This window comes from Mercenaria mercenaria, chromosome 14 (assembly GCF_021730395.1).
Source record: "Mercenaria mercenaria strain notata chromosome 14, MADL_Memer_1, whole genome shotgun sequence".
In the NCBI taxonomy this organism is placed as follows: Eukaryota; Metazoa; Mollusca; class Bivalvia; order Venerida; family Veneridae; genus Mercenaria; species Mercenaria mercenaria.
Window position 1 is genome coordinate 9,915,585 of NC_069374.1, and position 23,005 is coordinate 9,938,589.

The 23,005-nt window shown below is 34.0% G+C and overlaps 1 protein-coding gene across 1 annotated transcript in view; it reads left to right on the forward strand.

Moving 5' to 3' along the window:
• Positions 1-23,005, forward strand: part of LOC123526354 (protein Wnt-4-like) — a 51,456-nt gene that overhangs the window by 13,073 nt on the left and 15,378 nt on the right. The window contains exons 2-3 of the mRNA XM_045305477.2: positions 12,239-12,474; positions 20,357-20,634. Coding sequence (XP_045161412.1) covers positions 12,239-12,474; positions 20,357-20,634 — 514 coding nt within the window. The remainder of the gene's footprint in view (positions 1-12,238; positions 12,475-20,356; positions 20,635-23,005) is intronic.

A 23,005-nucleotide genomic window follows, 5' to 3' on the forward strand; every position in this document is an offset into this window, starting at 1 on the left:
TACTAGTACAGACACAGAGCGATCTGACCAGAGGGACAGAGTGAGACAAAGCCTCCAGAACAGATAGAGAGAACTTTTAAGATACAGACTTGTCCGGCTGACTTAGCCTAGCTATTTGCGAATAGACAGTCTGGTTCTTTAACGTGCCCGGTGTATAGCACCGATACACGCGAAGCCGTCTTTCCTGTGAAGAACCAGTACAGGCCTCTTAGTTAGGTGGGAGACACTCAAGAGCATCTCAGAAATTTCCAGTGCCTCTACCGGGGTTCGAACCCCGGACCTCTGGATTGACAGTCAAGCATGTTACCACTAGACCACAGGCCCACATCAATGGCCCAATGATCAAATAACTGGAAAAAGACATAGGGCATTAAACTTCAAAGAAAGCATTTTGCGTAGAGGATGAGGTAACTGTCGCCCATACAGGAGGTCACGGGTTCCAGTGGTACTTGGATCTATTTTCATGCCAGTCGTGCACACTCTACTAGTCTAATGCATTCATAGTACACTCCGTTCCTGTAATTTTGGTATGAAAACAACAAAAGGCCCAGAGCGATCGTTACAAAGGCATTAAGTACAATTTAACATCTTACAAGTCAAATTACAAGTTAAGTCACAAGCATAAGATTTTTACCACCCCCATTTTCTTTAATATGTACATAAATAACACAGTGTATTACACAATGTCTAAAATCTTTATTACGCCGACCGCCGAACAATGAAATTTTCTTTAGTCTGGCGATATTGTAAGTTCCCATTAACCGTACACTACATGCGAACTTGAACATTTTTTCTTTCATGTTTGTCGGAGAGGCTTCGAGTACGACATATGAAAAAGTAATAAAGACTGCCAGAGTATGATTATAACATATCAAATTAATTGTAAACGTTTTTTGTCAAAAGAAAAACCAAACGTGATATTGAACGCACACTTCCGTGCTTGTTGCTCTTCTTGAGCAGACGAGACTTAACCCTTACCCTGCTAAATTTCTATAATGAACTTATCCATCTTTCAATTTGGACAGGACCATTAACAGTTAAAAGGGGTACTTACAAAAAAATGATACTTACTGGATGGCGAACAGTGCAGATCATGATCTACACTGGTCGCAAAGGCAGAACCAGTCGTGTCCAGCATGGTAAGGGTTAATCAAGGCGCTGTCTTCGTTTTAGTTGATAGGTTTTTTACAGTTCTAATTGTTTCTAAAAGACTTTGAATAATCAGACGTACATTATGAAATAAAGACATGTCCAGCTTCTTGCCATGTGGAATACACATATCCGAAATATATTGTCGGTCAGCCTTTTAGAAAAAAACATGTATAACGAAATTACAGATTTACTGAGATATTTTCTCTTGTAAGGCCCATCAGCTAAAGTATAATTATAGAAATACATCTGTTTGTCACGGTAAAAGGACTTGAATATTAAAACGGAGAGAAAATGTGTAGGCGACCGGGTAGCTCAGTCCGTAGAGAATTAGAACGGTATTCTGAGGCCCCGGGTTCGGGTCCCGGTCTGGCTGCACATTTTTCTCACCCTGTGACATGTGCATTTTTGGATTTTGACATTTTTGAAGATTATATCTGAAGTAAAAATGAATAAAAGCATAAAATGTTTTAACCGGGTCTCTAAGTTTTCAAATAAATGCTTGTAAAGTTTAACAGCTGTTTAGCATAAAACATAAAAAGTATCTGAACAATATCTCAACAAAGATCGACGTTTGTTGAAATGAGATCAAAGCCGACCGCTTTTTTGTTTTACCTTTAAGCGTATTTCAAAAATAAAGGTACCGAATTACAAGTCATATGAAAGTATACATTTTTCAATGCCATATTTCAACAATTAAATAGTGTGCACATATTGTTTAAAAAATGGCAAAATTATCAATAAATCTTCAGACTGATAAAACTTTTGCAACGTATAGTTTAGTATTAAGACCCTAATGGTAAATTAACATTTCTTAAAGGCACTATTTTTCTTACGCCATTGTCGCGTGTGCAATGACACCCTTAGGTCGTGATCTTAAACCGAGAGAGCCATATTTTACGCTGTCAATCAGAAAAAATGTGAGAGATTAATAGATAAAATAGAATATGATTTGAAAATGAATAAAACATGCAAACAATTTGTACAAAGATTTCAACAGATAAACAGATCGTATCTCTATTTAATAGCTTGACATTTGCGCATGTTTATTGACACTATATGAATGCACTCTGAGCTGATAAGTCGAAAATTAATAGCTACTAATTTCACTTTAAAGGTGAACCGATACATTTAAATACCGTTCTTATATTGAATCGCAGTCGCCGAACTTGTTCGCGACCTTTTTAACACGATAGTTGTTACCCTTCAGCCGGGCATTTAAAAGTATGGACAATTCTTTTTTTCTAACTCGTAAATAGTCGTTAACTCTGGGCTGGCACCAGTCGCTAGAGTTCCTTAAATATATATATGAGCCGTGCCATGGGAAAACCAACATAGTGGGTTTGCGACCAGCATGGATCAAGACCAGCCTGCGCATCCGCGCAGTCTGGTCAGGATCCATGCTGTTCGCTTTCAAAGCATATTGCAAAAGAGAAACCATTAGCGAACAGCATGTATCCTGACCAGACTGCGCGGATGCGCAGGCTGGTCTGGATCCTTGCTGGTCGCAAAGCCACTGTGTTGGCTTTCTCACGGCGTGGCTCATATTTTTATGCGAAAAAATCCTCTTTGATAGCACTTTGTGAAAAAATATGTTATATCTCTGACACTTATGAAATGAGCCAATATTTAAAAATCCATCAGTTTAAAAAAAGAAATGAACTTGACCAAAAGTCACTTAAAAACAGAATTTGTTTGTAAGGACCACCTTTTTAACCAATATGGAGTAGCGTTGCTACTTATTTTACAAGGGGAATAAAAATACTGACAGTTTTAGCCAGTATGTACCAGTTAGAAACTCAAAAGTGGACGACCCTTTAACTAGTAATGAGTCGTTTACTCATTTAAGAGGGAGATGGGGGTGGGGGTATAGACGTCCTATTAAACCAATATCTGGTATTATATACATGTATACAGTTGTTTACGGTATGCAATAAAAAGACTCTGTCACTCGTAGAAGATGCGGAAGGGAATAAAGGCAGCTGTAGAAGATGCGGAAGGGAATAAAGGCAGCTGTAGAAGATGCGGAAGGGAATAAAGGCAGCTGCTTTTGCAGTAACTCGACAGAGTCTCTTTACCGGCTAACCAGTTACCCACGAGCCAGATATATCTCAATCCGCACCTTCAACCAGTGAATTTTTTTTTATAATATTTTACAAACATATTCGTGTCAGACTATGAGGAATTAATTGATCCCACACGGGTTTTTCGTGCTGAACTTCGACTCCAGAACTACTAGTACAGAAATAAAATATTTTGGTCAGATGCTTTGACTAAAACCAAAATCACTACTTATTTTGCATGAAATATCTAAATGTTATGTAACATTGTGTGCAAAAACGTTATTTCGAAATTTTAATAACTGTTCTATCAAATGTCTATTAATAGTTTTCATGCGATCACATTCATTCTTTAAAAGAAAGTAAATGTTGCTAGATCTATTTTACTGATTATAATTTCATAATTTTAGTCCAATCGTATCTATAACCTACTGAGTTATTTAAGATGCATTGTTCATCACAGAAAACCTCAGGTATGTGAAAATGATTAAGAGCCGACTCAGCGAGAAAAGTGAGAGACGCTCTAAAAGACTGCCTCGCTGGTAAGTGTCCAGAACTATACTGCCACTATACCGATTTTCTCAGCGATTCTGAATGCGAAAAGAAAAAGAAATAATTTTCTATATATTAATAAGTATTAATACATTTTAACGGATTTCGATTCTTGTAGTAGAATGAAACTATTTGTTGTCTTTTTATCATTTGGTTAATGATGAATATACAAAACGGTATCATATTTGTTATAGATTTATGATGAATATACAAAACGGTATCATATTTGTTATAGATTTATGATGAATATACAAAACGGTATCATAGTTGTTATAGATTTATGATGAATATACAACTCCTACAACCAGCATACATCAGATATTCTTAGTATTTTATCAGTTCCTTAAAGGTCCAATACTAAGGAAAGTGAACATTTTAATTTCTTTTAAAAAGCACAGAAACTATTTCATTTTATTGGAAAATGAAAGTTGGTATGTAGAAATTCGAAATAAATCGCAGTATATGTACAATTATTTTTCTATGAAGTATGAAGAAAGTTAAAAAGACCTGGGGGGTCATTCTGTCGATTCATTGAAATTTCAACATAATACACATACATTTCTTTGAGTTCCAAAGACCTTCTGTAAATTTTGACCTGCCAATCTTCATTATTTAGTGTCTTGCAGAAGTCTATGCACTGGCTATGAAAAAAATTGCCAACTCACTTTCCCTTAGTAATGGACCTTTAAAAACAACACTTATATATTATAGTGCCGTTTCGTTGTGAAAAGTTCGCTTTTTGGCAAATAGATACTTTTGTAAACTTAACTGTCATTCAACAAACTATGGAACTGAAATAGACAGACAGAACTCCTTTTCTCTCAAAAATAAAAGAAATCATGATATTTCCGTAAAATTGGTTGAAATCAAAGGTGAACGAAATGCCATTCATATATAGATTTTGTTTAATTGTGACAAATATGCTCGAATTGTTTTTCTCAAAATTTGTTCCTTCAAAGTAACAGAGCAAGTCTGTATGAGAGGACAACAATGTGTGGTTTGAACCCACGACCCCAATGCTGAGAGACAAATACATTGTCCTCGGTGATTGTAAAATATTTACAGGCCACAGGGACCTAAATATTATTCCCTATATATTCTGTATAAAATGGAAATTATCATAGAGCTGACACACATAGCTTGTCCCATTTCAGAGTTCAAACCCTCTTTTCATTTTAAAGAATTATCAAAACTGACACAAATGAAAAGAAGAGTAGGGGTCATGTATCTTCTAAGAGAGATTGCTTACTACAGAATCACGTCTCAATCACACAGCTACAACCTTGTATTACTACTCGTACTACAATATAGTTTCACTTTAACAATACAACATTCTCTCACATTTTTGTTCTACCAAAATGTCAGAAATACATCTACAAAATGAAAACGAAAACTGGCTAAAACTTAGACCTCAGCGGAGAAAAATAAATATTCGATAAACTGCCATTATGCGAGACCACATGGCTCCCGCGCCGGCTCCTTTAATACTGTTAGCATGATGAGGCCCACATACCATTACATATCCATTTTCACGGGCTCTCTGTAACTTAAATCGCGCTGTTTCGAGTCGCGCGGAAAACTGGCAATTCACGTGAGAAAGTAGCAAGTCACATGGCAACGCTACAAAGCTAGATGCCAAATACTTTAGACATAGGGCCTATCATTCGACCAGCAGCACAAAGGATCGCAAAATCAAGCTATAACAGGTTTCTCACGTTTTGGCCTTAACCATCTATAAAAATGAACAGTCTCTCTAAACTGCACCAATCAGTCTTATGATCTGCAAAAATATTAATGTTAAGTTATTAAACAAGCAATTTGTTACAACACATGTTTTAAAACCTGAAAGAAGGAAAAAAACACATCCCGGTGCAGATTTGATTTATCTGCTAACATCATAACTATTTTTCTTTAATTAAACACCTGAATACCATAATTCTTAAAGGCAATTTAAACCATCTATATTTCTTAAAACATATCTGTCAGAATTTAATGGGTTATATAAAGCTAAAACACCTTTTTCATAATTTTCTATTTCAAATGTTACTTATTGCTATGGTCTGTTGATTGCTATGCAACATTTGTTCACCAAAACAGTCAATGATAAATCGAACATAAAATATTTTAGGGGTGTTTTTTTGTATGTTTCCGTTCTGATAAAATCTTTATTACTTAGGGTAATGTCTCAATTTAAAGATCTCAACCCACAAACCCGTTGACAACCCACAAATCTTGATTTTAGTTGTATTTTTGACAGTGTATTACACTAAATTTTGTAATGAAAACTCAGTGAATGATGTATTAAGTATATTTCTCGAATATAGGTAAATTATCCAGTTAATAAATTTGAAATTATGGTTTTGTTTTTATTTAACCATATTTTGACATGTCACAGCCGTACAAACAAAGGCAGGACCAACGTAACACTAGTCCCTTACGTTGCCGTTTGTCAACTTTAAGGGACATGTTTTCAGACGTATCACACAATATGTAAGTTTTGAAAACAGACGTTTGTCAACAGGATGTAATTCGTTATTATATCAGTATTAAATATCAAGAACAGCTAAATTTGTTAACGTTTTATTGCGTTACTAACGCGTTAGAGAAATGATTCTGTAGATGATAAACTACAATATTTCTTAAAAAAACAACACTACTTACAAGTCGCTAAAATGAAGTTTTTAATTGTTTGAAATACATTATTTACATTTGGTCGGTAGATAACTGCTGTAGGCATTTGCATATACATTCAGATACCTCTGGCAGCCTATTATATGCTAGAGGAATACATGTAGTTTTAAAACTGATATTGATCTGGGTTTGTGGCCTCCGTGGCTGAATGGTTAAGGAAATACAATTTTTGAATTACTTGTTCCACACAACTTCGAGACCTCGTTTGGTTTGTAGAATTATTCCATGTAAGGCTTATGCATGACCCCCAGCTGGGTGTCCGCATGTGCCTGAAGTCTTGCCCAGAGGGTACATGGAGACTTCGATGAAAAATTTTAAAATGTCACTATCACTCATAACTTTGTCGGTTTTACTTTTAACGCAACAAAAACAAAGATAACATCTTACTAGTTCTGATTTTGTAAAGTTTTGTGGCACTGTTTTTGAACTGAGTGCTCCCAATCAAGTTTGTTTCTGTTCGTGCTTGATATACTGTTCCAAGATTGATAATTTGACATATTATATTAAAGTATATTAAGAAAAGTTCGAAATGTGACAGTATCTTTCTTTACATCTGAATGTATTAAACCCATTTCAAATATCGTAGCTTTTATATAAACCGTCAAGTGTGTCAATATGTATACGTGGATTGGTGAAACCAGTGTAAGAATCTGTTATGGGCAAAATGGATGAAAATGTATATCTGTTATACATGACCTTATTTCTACTAACCACTTAGGATAAAGTGTCAGTCGAATAGACCATTATAAACCAGTCTATAATTTGATATAGGTGAACACGGCAATCGTTCTATGATCCGTCTGTAAATGAAATGGGAATCATTCCTTGAAAAGTAATTGATTGACTCGTGTCAAATAGTAAACCTGTTTACATTGATCTGCTCAACTGGTAAATTATCCTTAATGTACTTTTTCATTAGTGAATAGTTCTAACCGAAGAGATGCTGCACGTACAGAATACACAAACATGTATAAATTCACGTAAATTTTTAATAATCTGAAAAAAAATCGTAAAGATGAAACGAAAACTTTAAAGGAAACATGGCACACTTTATCCTACAGCCGTATGAGACTATCAACTTTACGCACACATATCCTCAAAATTCAAACACTATCATTTGGATATCTTAAAATAGATTAAAATAACTAAAAACGTACAAAATACTATTGTATCCTAACAGTTGATATCTATAAATCGAATTAAAGATATCGTATATATTTTAGTTATCCTTAAATGATTAATTGATATCATTATACATTATACAGTAGAACCCCGCTAACGTGACCATCTACGGTTCTTTAACATGTGGTCTTAATAGTATATGGTGGTCTTACTATCGCCCTTTCTTTACAAATGATAAGAAAATTTCATAAATGTAAAATGTTATATAAAGCTTACACTACATACAGAAATAAACAAAATAATTTCTAATTGTTCTGCTATAGAACATTTGGAATTCTAATACACAAATGATATTGAAATTGTAACTGATGAAAAAATATATATAAAAAGTTATTTCCATAACCTAAATATCTATATAAAAAGACACACACACACAAAAAAATTGTCAACTCAATTGAAGGTTGCTAGATACATGTACAAATAATTTGTATTTTAGTCTATTTAGGACAAAAATCTTTTAAAAGAGTTTAAGCTTGATGAAATCCAAAACACTTCAAAAATCAAAATTTAATTTCAAACTAGAACATATTGTAATATTGTATTAATAAAACAGTTAATCGTTTTAAAACATTTTATCGTTTTCTTTGTTCTATGCAATATTCACAGTGATTAAGGAGAACATATTCATTTAACATAGCATTATTTCAGTTGATTTTTTTTTTGTGTGTTTAACAATATCGTTATTAAATGACATTATTTTACAATACACAGGATCTTATTTTTTCTTTTTTACAGCTGACTTACTGATAAAAAGGTTTGAAATGTCAAGAGGTGGTTTTGTTAATGGAGTTTTGGGTCATCCGGACTTTAACTGGTGGTCTTATTAGCGAATAGCGGGGTGGTCTTTTTAAAGGGGTTTTGCGCCCTCAATAATGAGGTGGTCTTAATTTGCGGATAGTCTTAATGCGTTTTTTTTATATTTTATCTTAAAATTATCATATCATTAAATGAATTATTGATATCCAAAAACATACTGTTGTGTACTAATAATTGATATCCAAAAATCGAATTAAGGATATCGTATATATATATTTTAGGTATCCATAAATGATTAATTGATATCATTACAAATATTTTAACATATCATCAAATGAATATAAAATATCATTAAATCGAATTAAGGACATGGAAAATATTCGTATTTTGATGTATCCAATATGCAATCTTATGATATCCTTTAATCTTTTTATGATTTTCTAGAATCACTTTAGGATATCCCAAAGTAAAGGTTTCACGTTATCACCATCATGGTATATCGTGTATTGATCATCGTAGTTTCGGGGTTAACCATCGTAGTTTCAATTTTTGACTTTTATAATTCTAGTTCGTCGTGATTTCCACTTTTACCGTCGCGGTATCGATTTCCGACACTCGCCATCTGTGGCCTTCAAAGTACATACTACTATGACATTTACCAGCAGTCAGTAGCTGATCCGTCTTTTCTAAACCTTAAGTTCAAATGTCAAGGACACACTTAACTCGGTTCCCTTTCAATAATCAATGAGTGTTTTGAACTACAGCATCGAATCTTTATAAAATGATATATAAATGTCTTGTGGTCAGTGGATGACTTCTATTACTTTTTTATTAGTCATTAGGTTAAAGGTCAATGTCACGATATCTTTAAAACTGAACATGTCAACGACGTGCCACCGTTTGGAGCATCTTTTTTCAGACAGCTCTTGCTATTAATTATAGTTTACATTAGAGGAGAATTTGTTCATAACGTAGTACAGTGCCTGAAATAAGTTAAGAAAAAAGTACAAAACATTAAGACGTATATAAATACACACAAATACACAAAATTCGGAAAAAAATATATACATAATTGTACACGGAAATATTTAACTATTTTCCTATTATGATGGATAAGTAATTTGTAGGCTTTGATAATATATTAAAAATGATTATCTATTAAGTTTATTACTGCGATTTGTTCGTATTCTGAAGTTTTTTCAAGTACTACAGGTGTAAAACTCATTTCTGATATCACTGTTTGTGTGAGAATAATTACTTTAGCAAGAAAAACACGCCTACTAGTCATCGTGCTCAGTGTTTTCTTGTTAAAACCTATCATTTTATTAGTGATGATTTAGTATAACTATGGATACTTGTTTGACCAAATATATAGCCAGTATTAGTTTGAAAGACAGAAAAGTTTTAGAAAACTTGATCGATTTCGTCAAGTAATGTAAAAAAATGATTCGAAATCTAAAGCAATAAATTATTCGTTTAATTAATTACAGAAAGAAGGCAATATTAGTACATGTATAGTTTTTATTTATTTGAAAAGTATCATTATACCAGATCGGAAGTAAAGGCTTTAAGATACTGGTTTTTGTCCTATTAAAGCACTCTGCTCACCCATTACCCGATGGATAACTATAAAGTAACGTTTCTTTTATGAATCTGTTACACCACCATATGTTTACAAGGATCTAGACTTCCCATAAACACTTCAAGGAATTTTGACGAATTCTGCAAGATTTTGTGAAACGAAGCACACAGGCAAACAAATGGTTTTATAACTATGGCAAAATAATGAACACCGTGCTGACAGATTTATACTCTTTTCCGGAAAATTCTCGAATTCTATTACCTACCCTCCACGAAATATTGGATTATAAACGAAATTACTATCTTTAATATATCTTCCGCAGAATTTTCGTTGAAATGATGATGTGTCGGATGCATTGTGTATTTTCCGCAGTATATAACAAATATTATCATTTGAAGACTCGTAACATTTTTGTTAATTTAAAAAATTAGATGAATTGTCAAAATTGTTTGTTAATTGTTAAGTCGTCCCTTAAATCAGTTTGCAGCATAGTTAAATGAATTTTGTATAGGACATGAAAAATGCAATATTACATAGGTCAGAAACTAGTATTGCTAATAGTGTACTTAATACATAGAAAATATTTTACACGTACTGACGACAAGCGTTCAATAAGTGTTTTATTACGTGTCATTAAAAATAAATTTTCATATTTTTCTCTTCAAGTTTTGACTTTGGCCCAGCAAAATATAGTGTTGAACTAAAAGACCGGTCACCAGTCCGATGGCCCGGCGATAAATATCATAACAGAGTTTGTTTTAAAGTACTAAAGCGAGGCCGAGTAACAGAAATAAAAAAAAGGTAGGGTAGACAGATTTAGCTAGATGGGTCGGGTTATCCTTAGGACAACTTTTTGTTGGCCCTACGAAGTTAAGACAGTAGACAGAACACTCTATTACAGCATAAGTGCAAACGTTCGCAATGTTGTATTGTTCGCGAATTCTTTTATTCAAGAAATTTGCGAAAATATCAGCCAGCGTTAATTTCGGCAAAGCTATTCACGATTACTTTCGCGCGCGAAACGTATGGTATAGACAAATCACGAAATTTTTGACCCGTGAATATATCAATTTATACAGTACTTATTCATGTTCTATAAACACAATGATATTAAACAGTTTTGAGTATTGTTTCTTTTTTAATTTTTTCCATTTAATCGGTTCGACATATCAAAAACTTTATAGTATGTTTTCCTTGCACCAGCCTTACGAACGTGAAAATTAAAAGGACAGTTTGTGACTTGGGTTTACAGTCGCCATACTTCAGACAAATAAATAATAGGGAAATATACATAGTGATGTTGACGCTAATGCACTGCACAACTATTTCCTCTAAAAACTTTTCATTTGCAAACTATAAATTACATGTACTTAAGTAAGGAAACAGATTCAATTTACGGTTGTCCACCTAATTTAAAATCTTAAATATTTTAAACAATGGACCGGTTTCGTTTTCTGCCCCTTCGGCAGTGATTCTTAAGTGTAGGCGTTAATAATCCGTATGCCAGTCATTTTGCCAAAAAAAAATGGCGGAAGAAAAATGGCCGTTACTTCTGGCGACGAGTTGCTAAATTATCAGTTACTAGCCCAAGGAAAGCAAAAATGACCGTGTTAAATGACTGCACATAAGGTGAACATAATAGATTAACATGAAGATCCATGTGATTAATCACTTCTAATGAGAAAAGCCAGGTACGAACGAATGAATGAACGAACTATCGAAACATCTCCATCAGTTGTTAAACACGCTAAAACAAGTACAAATGACTTAATATGACAATGCATCTTGTAAATTAGTTACAGTAGATTTACACACTGTCAGCTCACTGTCCAGCTGTTTGTTTATTTCATGTTTACACCGTTTTAATTAGATTTATGATATAGATACTATACCACGGAAGTTACAACGCGACTTATTTACTCTGTTTAAAAGTTTACGTATCTGAAACGTTACGTTTGCGTATCTAAAATTTTTGTCCATGTGGTTTGTGAATACAAAGTTTTAATTTGGTCTAACAATAGAGTGAAAGCGCAATGCTTATTGCAAATGTGGTTGCGTGTTTTATTTATAAAACACTAATACACATAATGACCGATCTATATTCAAACACATGTTTTCTAGGCTAATGTGTTCAAAAAGGTAAAAATTAATGTTTGACGTCATGTAATAAAACACCTATTGAATGGCTTGCCGGTCAATAGTCAAAACTATATATAATATATGATATTTATCATTAAGTATGAATCTATATATATTATGTTTTCAGAGCCCTTGCTAAAATGAGTAGCATAGCCGCAATAGAGGTCCCCGGAATGTGTGAAAGTTTAATAGGACTTGCAAAACGTCAGCAGAAAATCTGTCGGCGGAATATTGAAGTTATGGACAGTGTCCGGTATGGTGCCCACATGGCAATAGAGGAGTGTCAATATCAGTTTAAAAACCGACGATGGAACTGTAGTACCGTAGATCCAGTGAAATTATTTGGAAATTTTCTTAAATTAGGTAAGCTTCCCTTTTATACAAACTGCCCTTTTTGAGTAATTTTATCACAAGAAGATTACCGGTATATAAATTGCCTTTCAAGGTATTTGAAGTACACGGTAACGATAGGCAACTAATTGCTTTTCAGAGTATAAGCTGACTATTCGCATATTAATTGCCTATCTGAGTATATTAACTACATGATAACTACAGACATACAAGTTGCATTTCTTTATATTAAACTCAAGGATAAGCCGGGGGTCGTTGGTTCGAGTCGTACCTGAGTCACGACCACACATTATATGACAAAGTATTGGTCGGACTCGAGAGTGGTTGAAATAGGCTTGAAGTTTTCATCACAATCGAGCTGACATGAATTGGTATAACTAAACTTAAAAGAAACTGTCTATACATTAACTAACTTTTAGGGTGCATTAACTACAAACTAACTATCTGTATATCGCTTGCCTTAAAGTTTGTAGGTAGGACATTTAACTACAAGCTTACTACCGGCATACCGACTGCCTTTTTGAAGTCTTTAACTACAAAGAAGTAAGTGAGTAGGTTGCCGTTTTGTTATTTTCAACAGTACAAAAAATACCGGCATTCCAAATACTTTTAGAGTACTTTTACTAAAAAGTATTTACTGGTATTTCAATTGCCTTTCTTGGTAATGTTATGACAAGTTAGTTACCTGTTTACCCGATGCCTTTTTGGGTGCATTGAATCAGGAAGTTATGATATTACCACTTGAGAGCAAAGGTTATATATGTCATGCATGTATGAAAAATGTAAAAGAATTAATTTCATTTCTTTAACTTTGCTCAAAATTCCATTATCTAAGAAATCAGTTTCATAAACCATATTTTATCATTAGCCCACAATGAAGAAATTCAAAACCCTTGCCGTTAAAATCTAGAAAGATTATTTCTTAGTTATCAAAATTTATACATTTTTCTACCACAAAAAGCATTCCTCTGCTTTATTCAGTCTACCTTTGAATATAATGTCAGTACTTCAGTACATTTTGTTTGGTTGAAAATTGCTCATTTCCTGGACTTAATATATTGCAGAAATGATATTTTCACTGTATTTCATTTTGTAATTACTATAAAATTGCTAATCAAATGTTCGCATTCATATCACATACAAAGTAATTACCCGAATTCCAATTACCTTTCTTGTATTTTTAACTACAAGGAAATTACTCGAATCCCCATTACTTTTCTTTTAACCTTAACTACAAAGAAATAACCAGCACTCCAACTAACTTTCTTGGTACTTTTACTAAAAAGTAATAAGCGGTACTCGAATTGCCTTTCTTAGTACATTTACTACAAAGTAATTACCGACAGTCCAATTACCTTTCTTTGTACTTTTACTATAAAGTAATTACCGGCAGTCCAATTACCTTTCTTTGTACTTTTACTATAAAGTAATTACCGGCATTTCAATTACCTTTTTTTTGGTACTGTTAGTACAAAGTATTTACCGACATTCCAGTTATATTTCTTGTTGCGTTAACTACAAAGTAATTACCGGCATTCCAGTTACCATTATTGTTACATTTACAGTTAAGTAAATGCCTGCATATTATTTGCATTTGTGTAGCAACACAGTAGCTTCTTTTTGGTAGATTTATTGCAATTTAATTACCGAAACTGAAACTGCCTTTCTTGACACCTCATTTGTAAAGCTATTACCGGCATTCAAATTCCCTGTCCTAGTTATGTTACCGACATTTCAGTTTCTTTCTGTTGATTTTACGACAAAATAACTACTGGTATACCATTGCCTTTCTAGGCACGTTTTCAGTAGAGTAATTATCAGCATCCAATCACTTTTCTCGGTAATTTTACACAAAAAGGTAAGTACCGACATACAATTTGCATTTCTTGACACTTTAATTGTAAAATGATTACTAGCATCCCAATTACCTTTCTTGGTTACCTTGGCGTTCCAATTAATTTTCCTGGAAATTGTATTACAAATTGAATTTCAACTGCCTTCCCGTGTGTACTTTTACACCAACGTAATAATCGGCATTCAAATTACTTTTCTTGGTAATTTTACTACAAAGTAATTGTCGGCATTCCAGTTCCTTTCCTAGTAGTTTTGCTACAAAGTTATTACATGTATCGGTATTCAAATTACTTACTACAAAGACATTATCAGCATTCAAATAACTTTCCATTGAAATTTTACTACAAAGTAATTGAGGGTATACCAAATGTCTCTCTGGGTATTATAATTGAAGGCCGCATCTTTACCACAACAAAATGAACGTTCTTAAGTTGAGATACGTAAACTTTAATTTCATAGCAAATGAAACACACAAAAAGACAGTTTCATATATTTTATCCAGGATTTCTTACCGTCTTAGTGCAGTTAAAGGTAGTAATAATTTTCTCGTGAACCTGAACTTGGCCGAGATTCTGAGTTGAATTTATCGTTAATAGTGTACCTCCCAAAGGAAATATAATTATAACTACCAGAACTTAGGGTTAAAAAGAATTTAATATGATACTAATTCCTGAATAACTAGCTAACTAGTTTAACAATTAAGAGGCCTAACGTTCATTTAGTTTTGGTTGCGCTGTTTCCCAGTGCAGCTTTGGAGGTAAGGAAATTAAGTGCACTAGTTTAGGTAGAAAATTTGTGTTTATATTTTTTTCTCTTTTTTTTTACACAACACTGCCAATAAAATCTGTGACATGGCAACTCGAGCATGCAATCTTATTGTCGTGAAAAAAACTTGTGGGCTGTAAGATTGTAATTGAATTGTACCGGATCACTGTTTACCCATTGTTATTTATCATTCTCAAAATGTTGTTAATTTATCTGTGATCTAATCAATCGCGGATTGTCATTCTTTACACCAAATGAAATGTCTTGTAAATGCAATTAACTTTTACGACGTGTTAATTTCACGACGCACGAAGAGGAAAAACGCAATAGAATGTGCAATAACAGACACAGGAAATAATTCTGTTATCAGAGGGTATGTAAAGAAATTAACACCCAATAAAGTACGGCATCTGATGAATGGGATGGCGTTTAACACCTACATTTATATTGTCTGTGTGAAATACTTGCCTGTTTTTGATTCTTGCCTGTTTCTGCGGTTAAGAAACACGGAACGAAAACAAGTTATATAAGCAATTCTACTTTTGAGTACTTGAAAATATACTTTTTGTATATCATTCATACATATGCGTGCCAAAAAAGTTCGAAAAGTTTGAACTTGTATAGATAAGTATGAAGACGTAAATTTTTACTCACAATAATAGAATAGGCTAAAGAAAGGTTTCTATAGAACCATATTCATTTCTTTTGCGACCGCTATGTGCAACAGTTGCGCTTGGAATAATGAAAAAAAAGTTGAAGTTATTTACAATGTAACAACGCTGAGATCTTATGCCAATATAATTTGCATATTTTTTTCATAATCGAACTAATATAGTCCATAGCCTGGGTCGCCCGTTGCCTCCCCAACCCCTCTCAATACGTCTTCTCAACCCGTACACATACAAAAGATAGTATAGGTTACAGGGATACGTGGACAAAGCTTCATCCTCTGGGCTATAGTTTCAGTCTGATATTGTCAATACCATTTGCCTTCAGTCACCCCCAACACCTCATTTCTAATGAAATCCGCTGGAAGGGGATTAACAAAATACGCATGCTTAGATACTTTAACTACTAAAAGTGCATATACACGATGCATGCATATAGATGAGAGATCAACCCTTTAAGTGTGGGCAGTGCGAGGTGTGCATTGGAAAGCCAAATGCTTCCTCGAATATAGGTGGAAATGACTCATGTTTTACCAAAATGAGAATAAAAAAGTTAAGAAAACTTCGCCTATTTCAGTGGAAATCGTGTTGATTCAAGCATTTTCTTTCGACATAAAAACATACATCTCATTGCGATAAGGTTTCATCACATCGTTTTAACGTCAGACAAAATTGTTTAGTAAATATAAATGTCCTTAACCCGCAACCCTGATGATACGGTCTCACGTGTACATTAAGAGTCAATTTGCAGTGATTAATGTTTTCGCAGTCGTGGATATATGTTGAGAACATTTTCTTGTTAATATCGGTTGTCTTCGGCACATTCCGTGAACTTCCTGTCAATGAATGCGACGGTGTTTGTAAAAGATACACTGAACTGTGGACACTTCTGCAACGGGTCTGTATGGATTAAAAACCCAACAAGATTGTATGTCAGCTTACAAGTACGGTTTCATTTATGAATAATTATAATACAGTACCATGAGAAATTTTAAGCATTGCTTGAAATGCAAAACCAGGAAAAGTCCGTTGAAGCTGAATAACGAGTATTTTACAGAATAATTTTACCCCGCCTTAAGTGAAAAGAAGTAGATCATTTAACAGAAGTTTGAATTCATTGAAATTCATTTTCAGATCCTTTGGTATTGTAGAGATAGCCAATGCTTTTTGTTAATGGAGTCCCGCTTAAGCCGGTGATAGGGGGCGTGAGTGGTATTGTGTTTTTCAATACCGCTCATGAGCAGACTCATTTCTTTTAGTTGGTTGCGCTCTATACTTCCAAATTTTCTTCTTATAGAGTTATTGATATTAGCCGCGCCATGGGAAAACCAACATAGCGCATTTACGACCAGCATGGATCCATGCTGTTCGCTAACGGTTCCTCTGACTGCAAATAGGCTTTGAAAGCGAACAGCATGGATCCTGACCAGACGGATGCGCAGGCTGGTCTGGATCCGTGCTGGTCGCAAACGCACTATGTTGGTTTTCTCAAGGAGCGACTCATATATAAATAATTTTTAAACGCACAAGCATATGCAATGTACGGAAAGAGAAGATATATTTAAAAGCGAATAACGGAAAATCGGAGCTTGAAAAGAGGAAAAAAGAAAACAAACCGCTTATTTCATTCTAATAAGCCTTAAATCTTAATCTGAGTTAAAATCACGATATATACAGTATGCAGCATGGGTGGATAAATGCCTGTCGAAATATTACAAATTGTTACACCCAGGGTCATAGAATCACGCAAACTTTCGGCATAACAGCCGCTTAATTTCAAGTTAGAAAAATATAACATGTCCCGAAAGAGCGTGTCTGAGCGGTATCTCGAGTGACGTGTTTATTTAGACAATCACAACTCAAATATGCGATGGTAATGATGCTAGTGATTAATACTTATTTAATTGTTATCGTACGTTTAATTCTCGCTATTTCAAATTTGTATTGCGCGGTACGATTTTTGTATAAAATTCCTGTTGAAATTTTCAATAGCGAATGAAGGGTTAAAAAACACGGTACGAGTTTTATACATTCCTACTGTTATTTTTTTCCATCTAAATACCAAATGAAGAGTTGTAAACATCCTACTGTCCTGACGATTTTCTAAACAGCGAATATACAGAGTTGAAAAGCTGATCTGTTTTTGTCAGTATTAGCTGACGAAACATTTTGGTAACGAATGAAAAGTTAAGAGTTGAATAGGTACAATAGTACCAATTCCAGAAGATTCTTTTAGAACAAATGAAGAGATGAGAAGCGGAAAGATATTTGAGCTGTGCCATGAGAGAACCAACATAGTGGCTTTGCGACCAGCATGGATCCAGACCACCCTGCGCATCCGCGCAGTCTGGTCAGGATCCATGCTGTTCGCTTTCAAAGCCTATAGCAATTACAGAAACCGTTAGCGAACAGCATGGATCCTGACCAGACTGCGCGGATGCGCAGGCTGGTCTGGATCCATGCTGGTCGCATAGCCACTATATTGGTTTTCCCATGGCACGGCTCATTTTTATAATATTATCTAGAAACCTCAAAATATTGAATGAAGTTTGTGTATAAACCATAGTCATGAAGATATTCAAATTGGGAAACCAAGTACGGCCACTGAATGATTTCTTACCAGCTAATGTCGCGCTGAAAAGTATTACTTCATAAATAACCCAAACAATATGCTATGGAAAAATTGTTTTTGTATTTTTTTACAATGAAAATATGATTTATGAAAATGAAAATAACGTTTGTAGTGTTCGCTGTCAAATCACAACAGTGCCTGAAATATATCGACGAAAACCACAGCCTTGTATACAACTTTTGTATATTTTCTCATAAATAGTCATTTTATATTATTTATATTCATTGTTACATGTAAATAGTTTTGTATCATTTGATGTTATTTTTTTTAATTCATTGCAGAAGTACTAAGTGTAACTTTGACATTACTCTTGATATGTATCACAAATTGATTTATGTAAATGCACTAGACATTTATTTATCATAATTTGTAAGAATGATTCCGTAATTGTAAAAACCATAAATCTTATTTAATTATTACTCAAGTGTATAAGCCCGTATTTCTCGTGCAAGAGAGAAATGATAAGTCCGCACGCAGTAGCAAGTTTCATTCCATGTTGTTACAGTACCCCTAATTAACAAAACCAGTGTAAAATCATCAAGATTATCAAGATAAGAAAGATTAACAGAAATTGATACTTAAGATGGTATAAAGGAAAACAATCAAATTTGAACAATTTGGCTTTATAATAAAGGGACAATACTCTTCAAAACACGGCTCATAATCTGGACATGTTTGGCCTTTCATATATATGTTCTAATATGTGTTGGGCCTTACCAGGGATCCAGCTTTTGTATTTGAGAAAAACATATTTCAGCAGACTAACAGAAGGTTGATGGTTCTACCCAACCTGAATTAATATCAAAAATGGGCATTAGGCACCTCAATTTACTTTTTAATAAAAATATTTAAAGAATTTTAATTTTGTGACACTTCTAGCAATCAATAGGGATGGAACGACAACATGACGGGGCCATCCCGTTTTTAATGACCAAACGGTCGAGCAGGCCCATAGTCAGTTGATATATTCGACAAATTCACTCCCTTTTGTATATGGCAGTGCTGTAGTGAACGCAACTTAAGATGTAACTCTGTACACTTTGACCTGTAGATGGCGACCCAGGTCAGTGTTTTATAGAAGAAAAGGGATGAACAGAAATGTAATACATGTAGTTCAAGTTTAGTAAACAAAATGTCACATGAATCGTTTTAAAATGGAAATCATTTCCTCCTAATATAGCCTTTTTACAGAGAGAGCTTAGATTGAGCTATTTACGTAATTTCTAGTGCCGCTGGCCAAGTTTGTTAAAATCAGAATCCCATTTAAATTGTTGGCAAATTAGATGATTAATAAATTAGCCAAATATGTCAACTAAGCAAACGTTTTACGAAGTCAACATCTAACTATAATCATTTATTTGTTTTATATAAGTTTGTATTACTATCTCTGTAACATATCCATTTAAGATATGTATTATAATTTAACTGCGTACTTTTATCTTTTGTGAATTTTTATTGAATAGCCATATAAGTATATTGTATAGGTAATGAACAACTATATGCGCCGCGCCATGAGAAAACCAATATAATGTGTTTGCAACATAGTGCGTTTGCGACCAGCATGGATCCAGACCAGCCTGCGCATCTGCGCAGTCTGGTCAGGATCCATGCTGTTCGCTTTCAAAGCCTATTGCAATTAGAGAAATCATTAGCGAACAGCATGGATCCTGACCAGACTGCGCGGATGCGCAGGCTGGTCTGGATCCATGCTGGTCGCAAACGCACTATGTTGGTTTTCTCATGGCGTGGCTCGATTATGTTTTTCGAAAGTATTAAGGTAATGAACACTCGGTATTTTCCGTTCGTTTACGTATTCTCCATATGCGATTTCGGCACTCTTCGGTGGTTATGGAAAAAGCAGTTTATCAGTAATGGCCGAAGGATGCCGAATAGCATACGCTAATCGAACAGAATGTGTCCATTGTCTTTACGAGTCCACATGAAATTAAACAATAAATGTATTGCCTGTTTTCAGGTACACGTGAAGTAGCTTTTGTACACGCCATATCAGCAGCGGGTGTGGCCCATGCGGTAACACGTGCATGTAGTAAAGGTGATCTCCAACATTGTGGGTGTGACAGAACTGTTAGTGGGCGGAGCTCCGAAGGTTTTGAGTGGTCAGGTTGTTCTGACAATATAGCCTTTGGAACTGCTTTTTCACAAAAATTCGTCGATGCGAGGGAGCGGCGGCGGAAAAGTAAAAATATAAAGCGTGTATTAATGAATTTACATAATAACGAAGCGGGTAGAAAGGTCAGTATGGTAATTGAAAGCTGCCACGATAAAATGCACATTCTGGTTGATTTATGATTATTTTTGAAATTTTCATATTGGCAGGTTTATAAAAATCGCATTTTACAAAAAATAATTTTATTCCAGTTTATTTACAAATTATTTTTCATTACAAATAAGGTATTCTTTAAAGAAGGTACAAAATAAATATGAAGTAGATTTACTCTACACCTGGTTTCAGAAATACTTATTTATGTACACAGAGTTTCGTTTTAACGTGGCAGCTCAATTTCTTTTATTCAGTTTCTGCCTATTTCTTTCAATTGTTCAAATCTCCAAGAGATAATGATAGTAATTATTCTTTATACTGTATAATGAACCCTGGACCATAAATAACAAATCTACTTAATACCGTGTTCCGTTCTAACTTTATTATTAATAAAATACTTTTCTACATACAAAACATGTGATCATCAGTGCACAAGTGCAGTTTAACATCATTAGGTGCACCTTAATGTATTAGAATGCAATTAAATGCATTTCCGTATTTTATCCACGAAATATTTTAAGCGCAAGCCTAACTATAAGACTTAAGAGTTTGCAACCAACTCCTGCTGCGCAACCCTCTCATAAATCGAGCCTGCATTCCACTCAATTTCTCCTACTGTCGTATTTATTTGATTAAATTAAGGATATTTTATTATTAGCAATCGTTCTCTCTTGCAGTTCATTTACCACAATCTTTAATCCAATGCGACACTTTTACACTTTTGGTTATGGCCAATTTATACCCATTCATCTGAATAGAGCGAAAAGATGGGGTCATAAAACCATCCAATTTTCATTTTATCCGAAACTTGGCACATAGCTCTCCATTGTTCTCATAATACTTGAAGTCAACTGCAAAAGTTACACAAAAGATGTAAAACTGTATAAAGAGATTGCGACCCCATTTTATAGCATTTTCATAACTATTTATTACCGTGAACGAAGGGGTAAATGAGACAAGACCCTGAATAAAAGTGCTAATTTTATTCATAAAGCTGGTATTAAATTGTCCACATTGCTTAGGCAAATATCACCGTTGGAAGACGGGATTTAGCAAAACCCTTTTATTTATGTCGTGAAATTGCCATAAACAGTTTAACAAGAAAATTGAACCTTTAAGGTGTCTTGCTGTTCGGTCAGCGTGTTATTTATTTACTTGCAGATTCTGTCTTTTTCCCCGTGTTTATGACTATGTTTCATTTAACTGATCTACCCCATGTGGATAAACAGTTTTATTTACAACAGTTGTTTGAAGTAGTCACTGTTTGTCTTATAAGTACACTATTTTTCAATAAAAAAGGTGCAAAATACAAATAAGAAACAAAGGCACCGTGTTATTAATTATTGCGTTTCACAGTCTCAAAGAGAATAAGTATTTATGAGCAGAATACGAATTTATGAATGTATTTTACTGTGAGTCAGGAGACTCGCTTTGATCTTAACTAATTAAGCGGAACGAATAACTTGTCTACCTTTCTTTAAAAAATATTAATACTGGTTTTTATAAGGAAATGGCCATGACGTCACGTCAGTGGGGTTGGAATCCATGACCACAGAGTTTCATATAAGATGACGGCTGTGACGCCAGTGGACCACTGAGTGTCTTATAAGGTGATGACTGTAACGTACGTTGGGTTCGAACCCATGACCGAATTTTGCGGCATTAGGCTACTGTTTCTCTTAACATTTGTAAAACAAATAGAATAAATGACATTAAACTTGAACTTGAACTTGAACAAGAAAACATTGAAAAATATGGTACGTGCGAGATCAAAATGTTTTGTAAAGTATGTAAAAAAAACAGTTTTCGAAAACATTTACCATCATGACAGAATCAGAAAAAAAATAAGTTGGCAAACAGTATTATACTTTAAGCTATAGCTAAAACTTACAATGTTACGTGTACGCATAACATTATTCCTTACAATCATATGTTGATAAAAGTTTTACAAAATCACTGTGATCATTCAATTTTAAAACTGTCAAAATATGTCCATAAACTACCCTTTTAGTGAAAGGGGTGTTTTCATGGATCAAGGTTTTTCTTTATATCCTTTCATTTATTTCATAGTTTCATGGTGTGCAAAAATCCTTTTACCAGTTAATGGATGATCCACCAAAAACAGCGGGACTATTCTTGTAAAAAACGTAAAAATATTAAAGCTTGCCATTTTTTAAATCGTTTAACATAAATCGTTTAATAGATTTAACATAAATGTCATAAAAATATTTCATAATTTATTTATTCGCTACATGTACACACATTGTTGAAATTTGAAATTGGAAAAAAAACTTAGCAGTCAAGGAATGACAATCCCGAAAAAAGCGTCAAGTATAATATTAT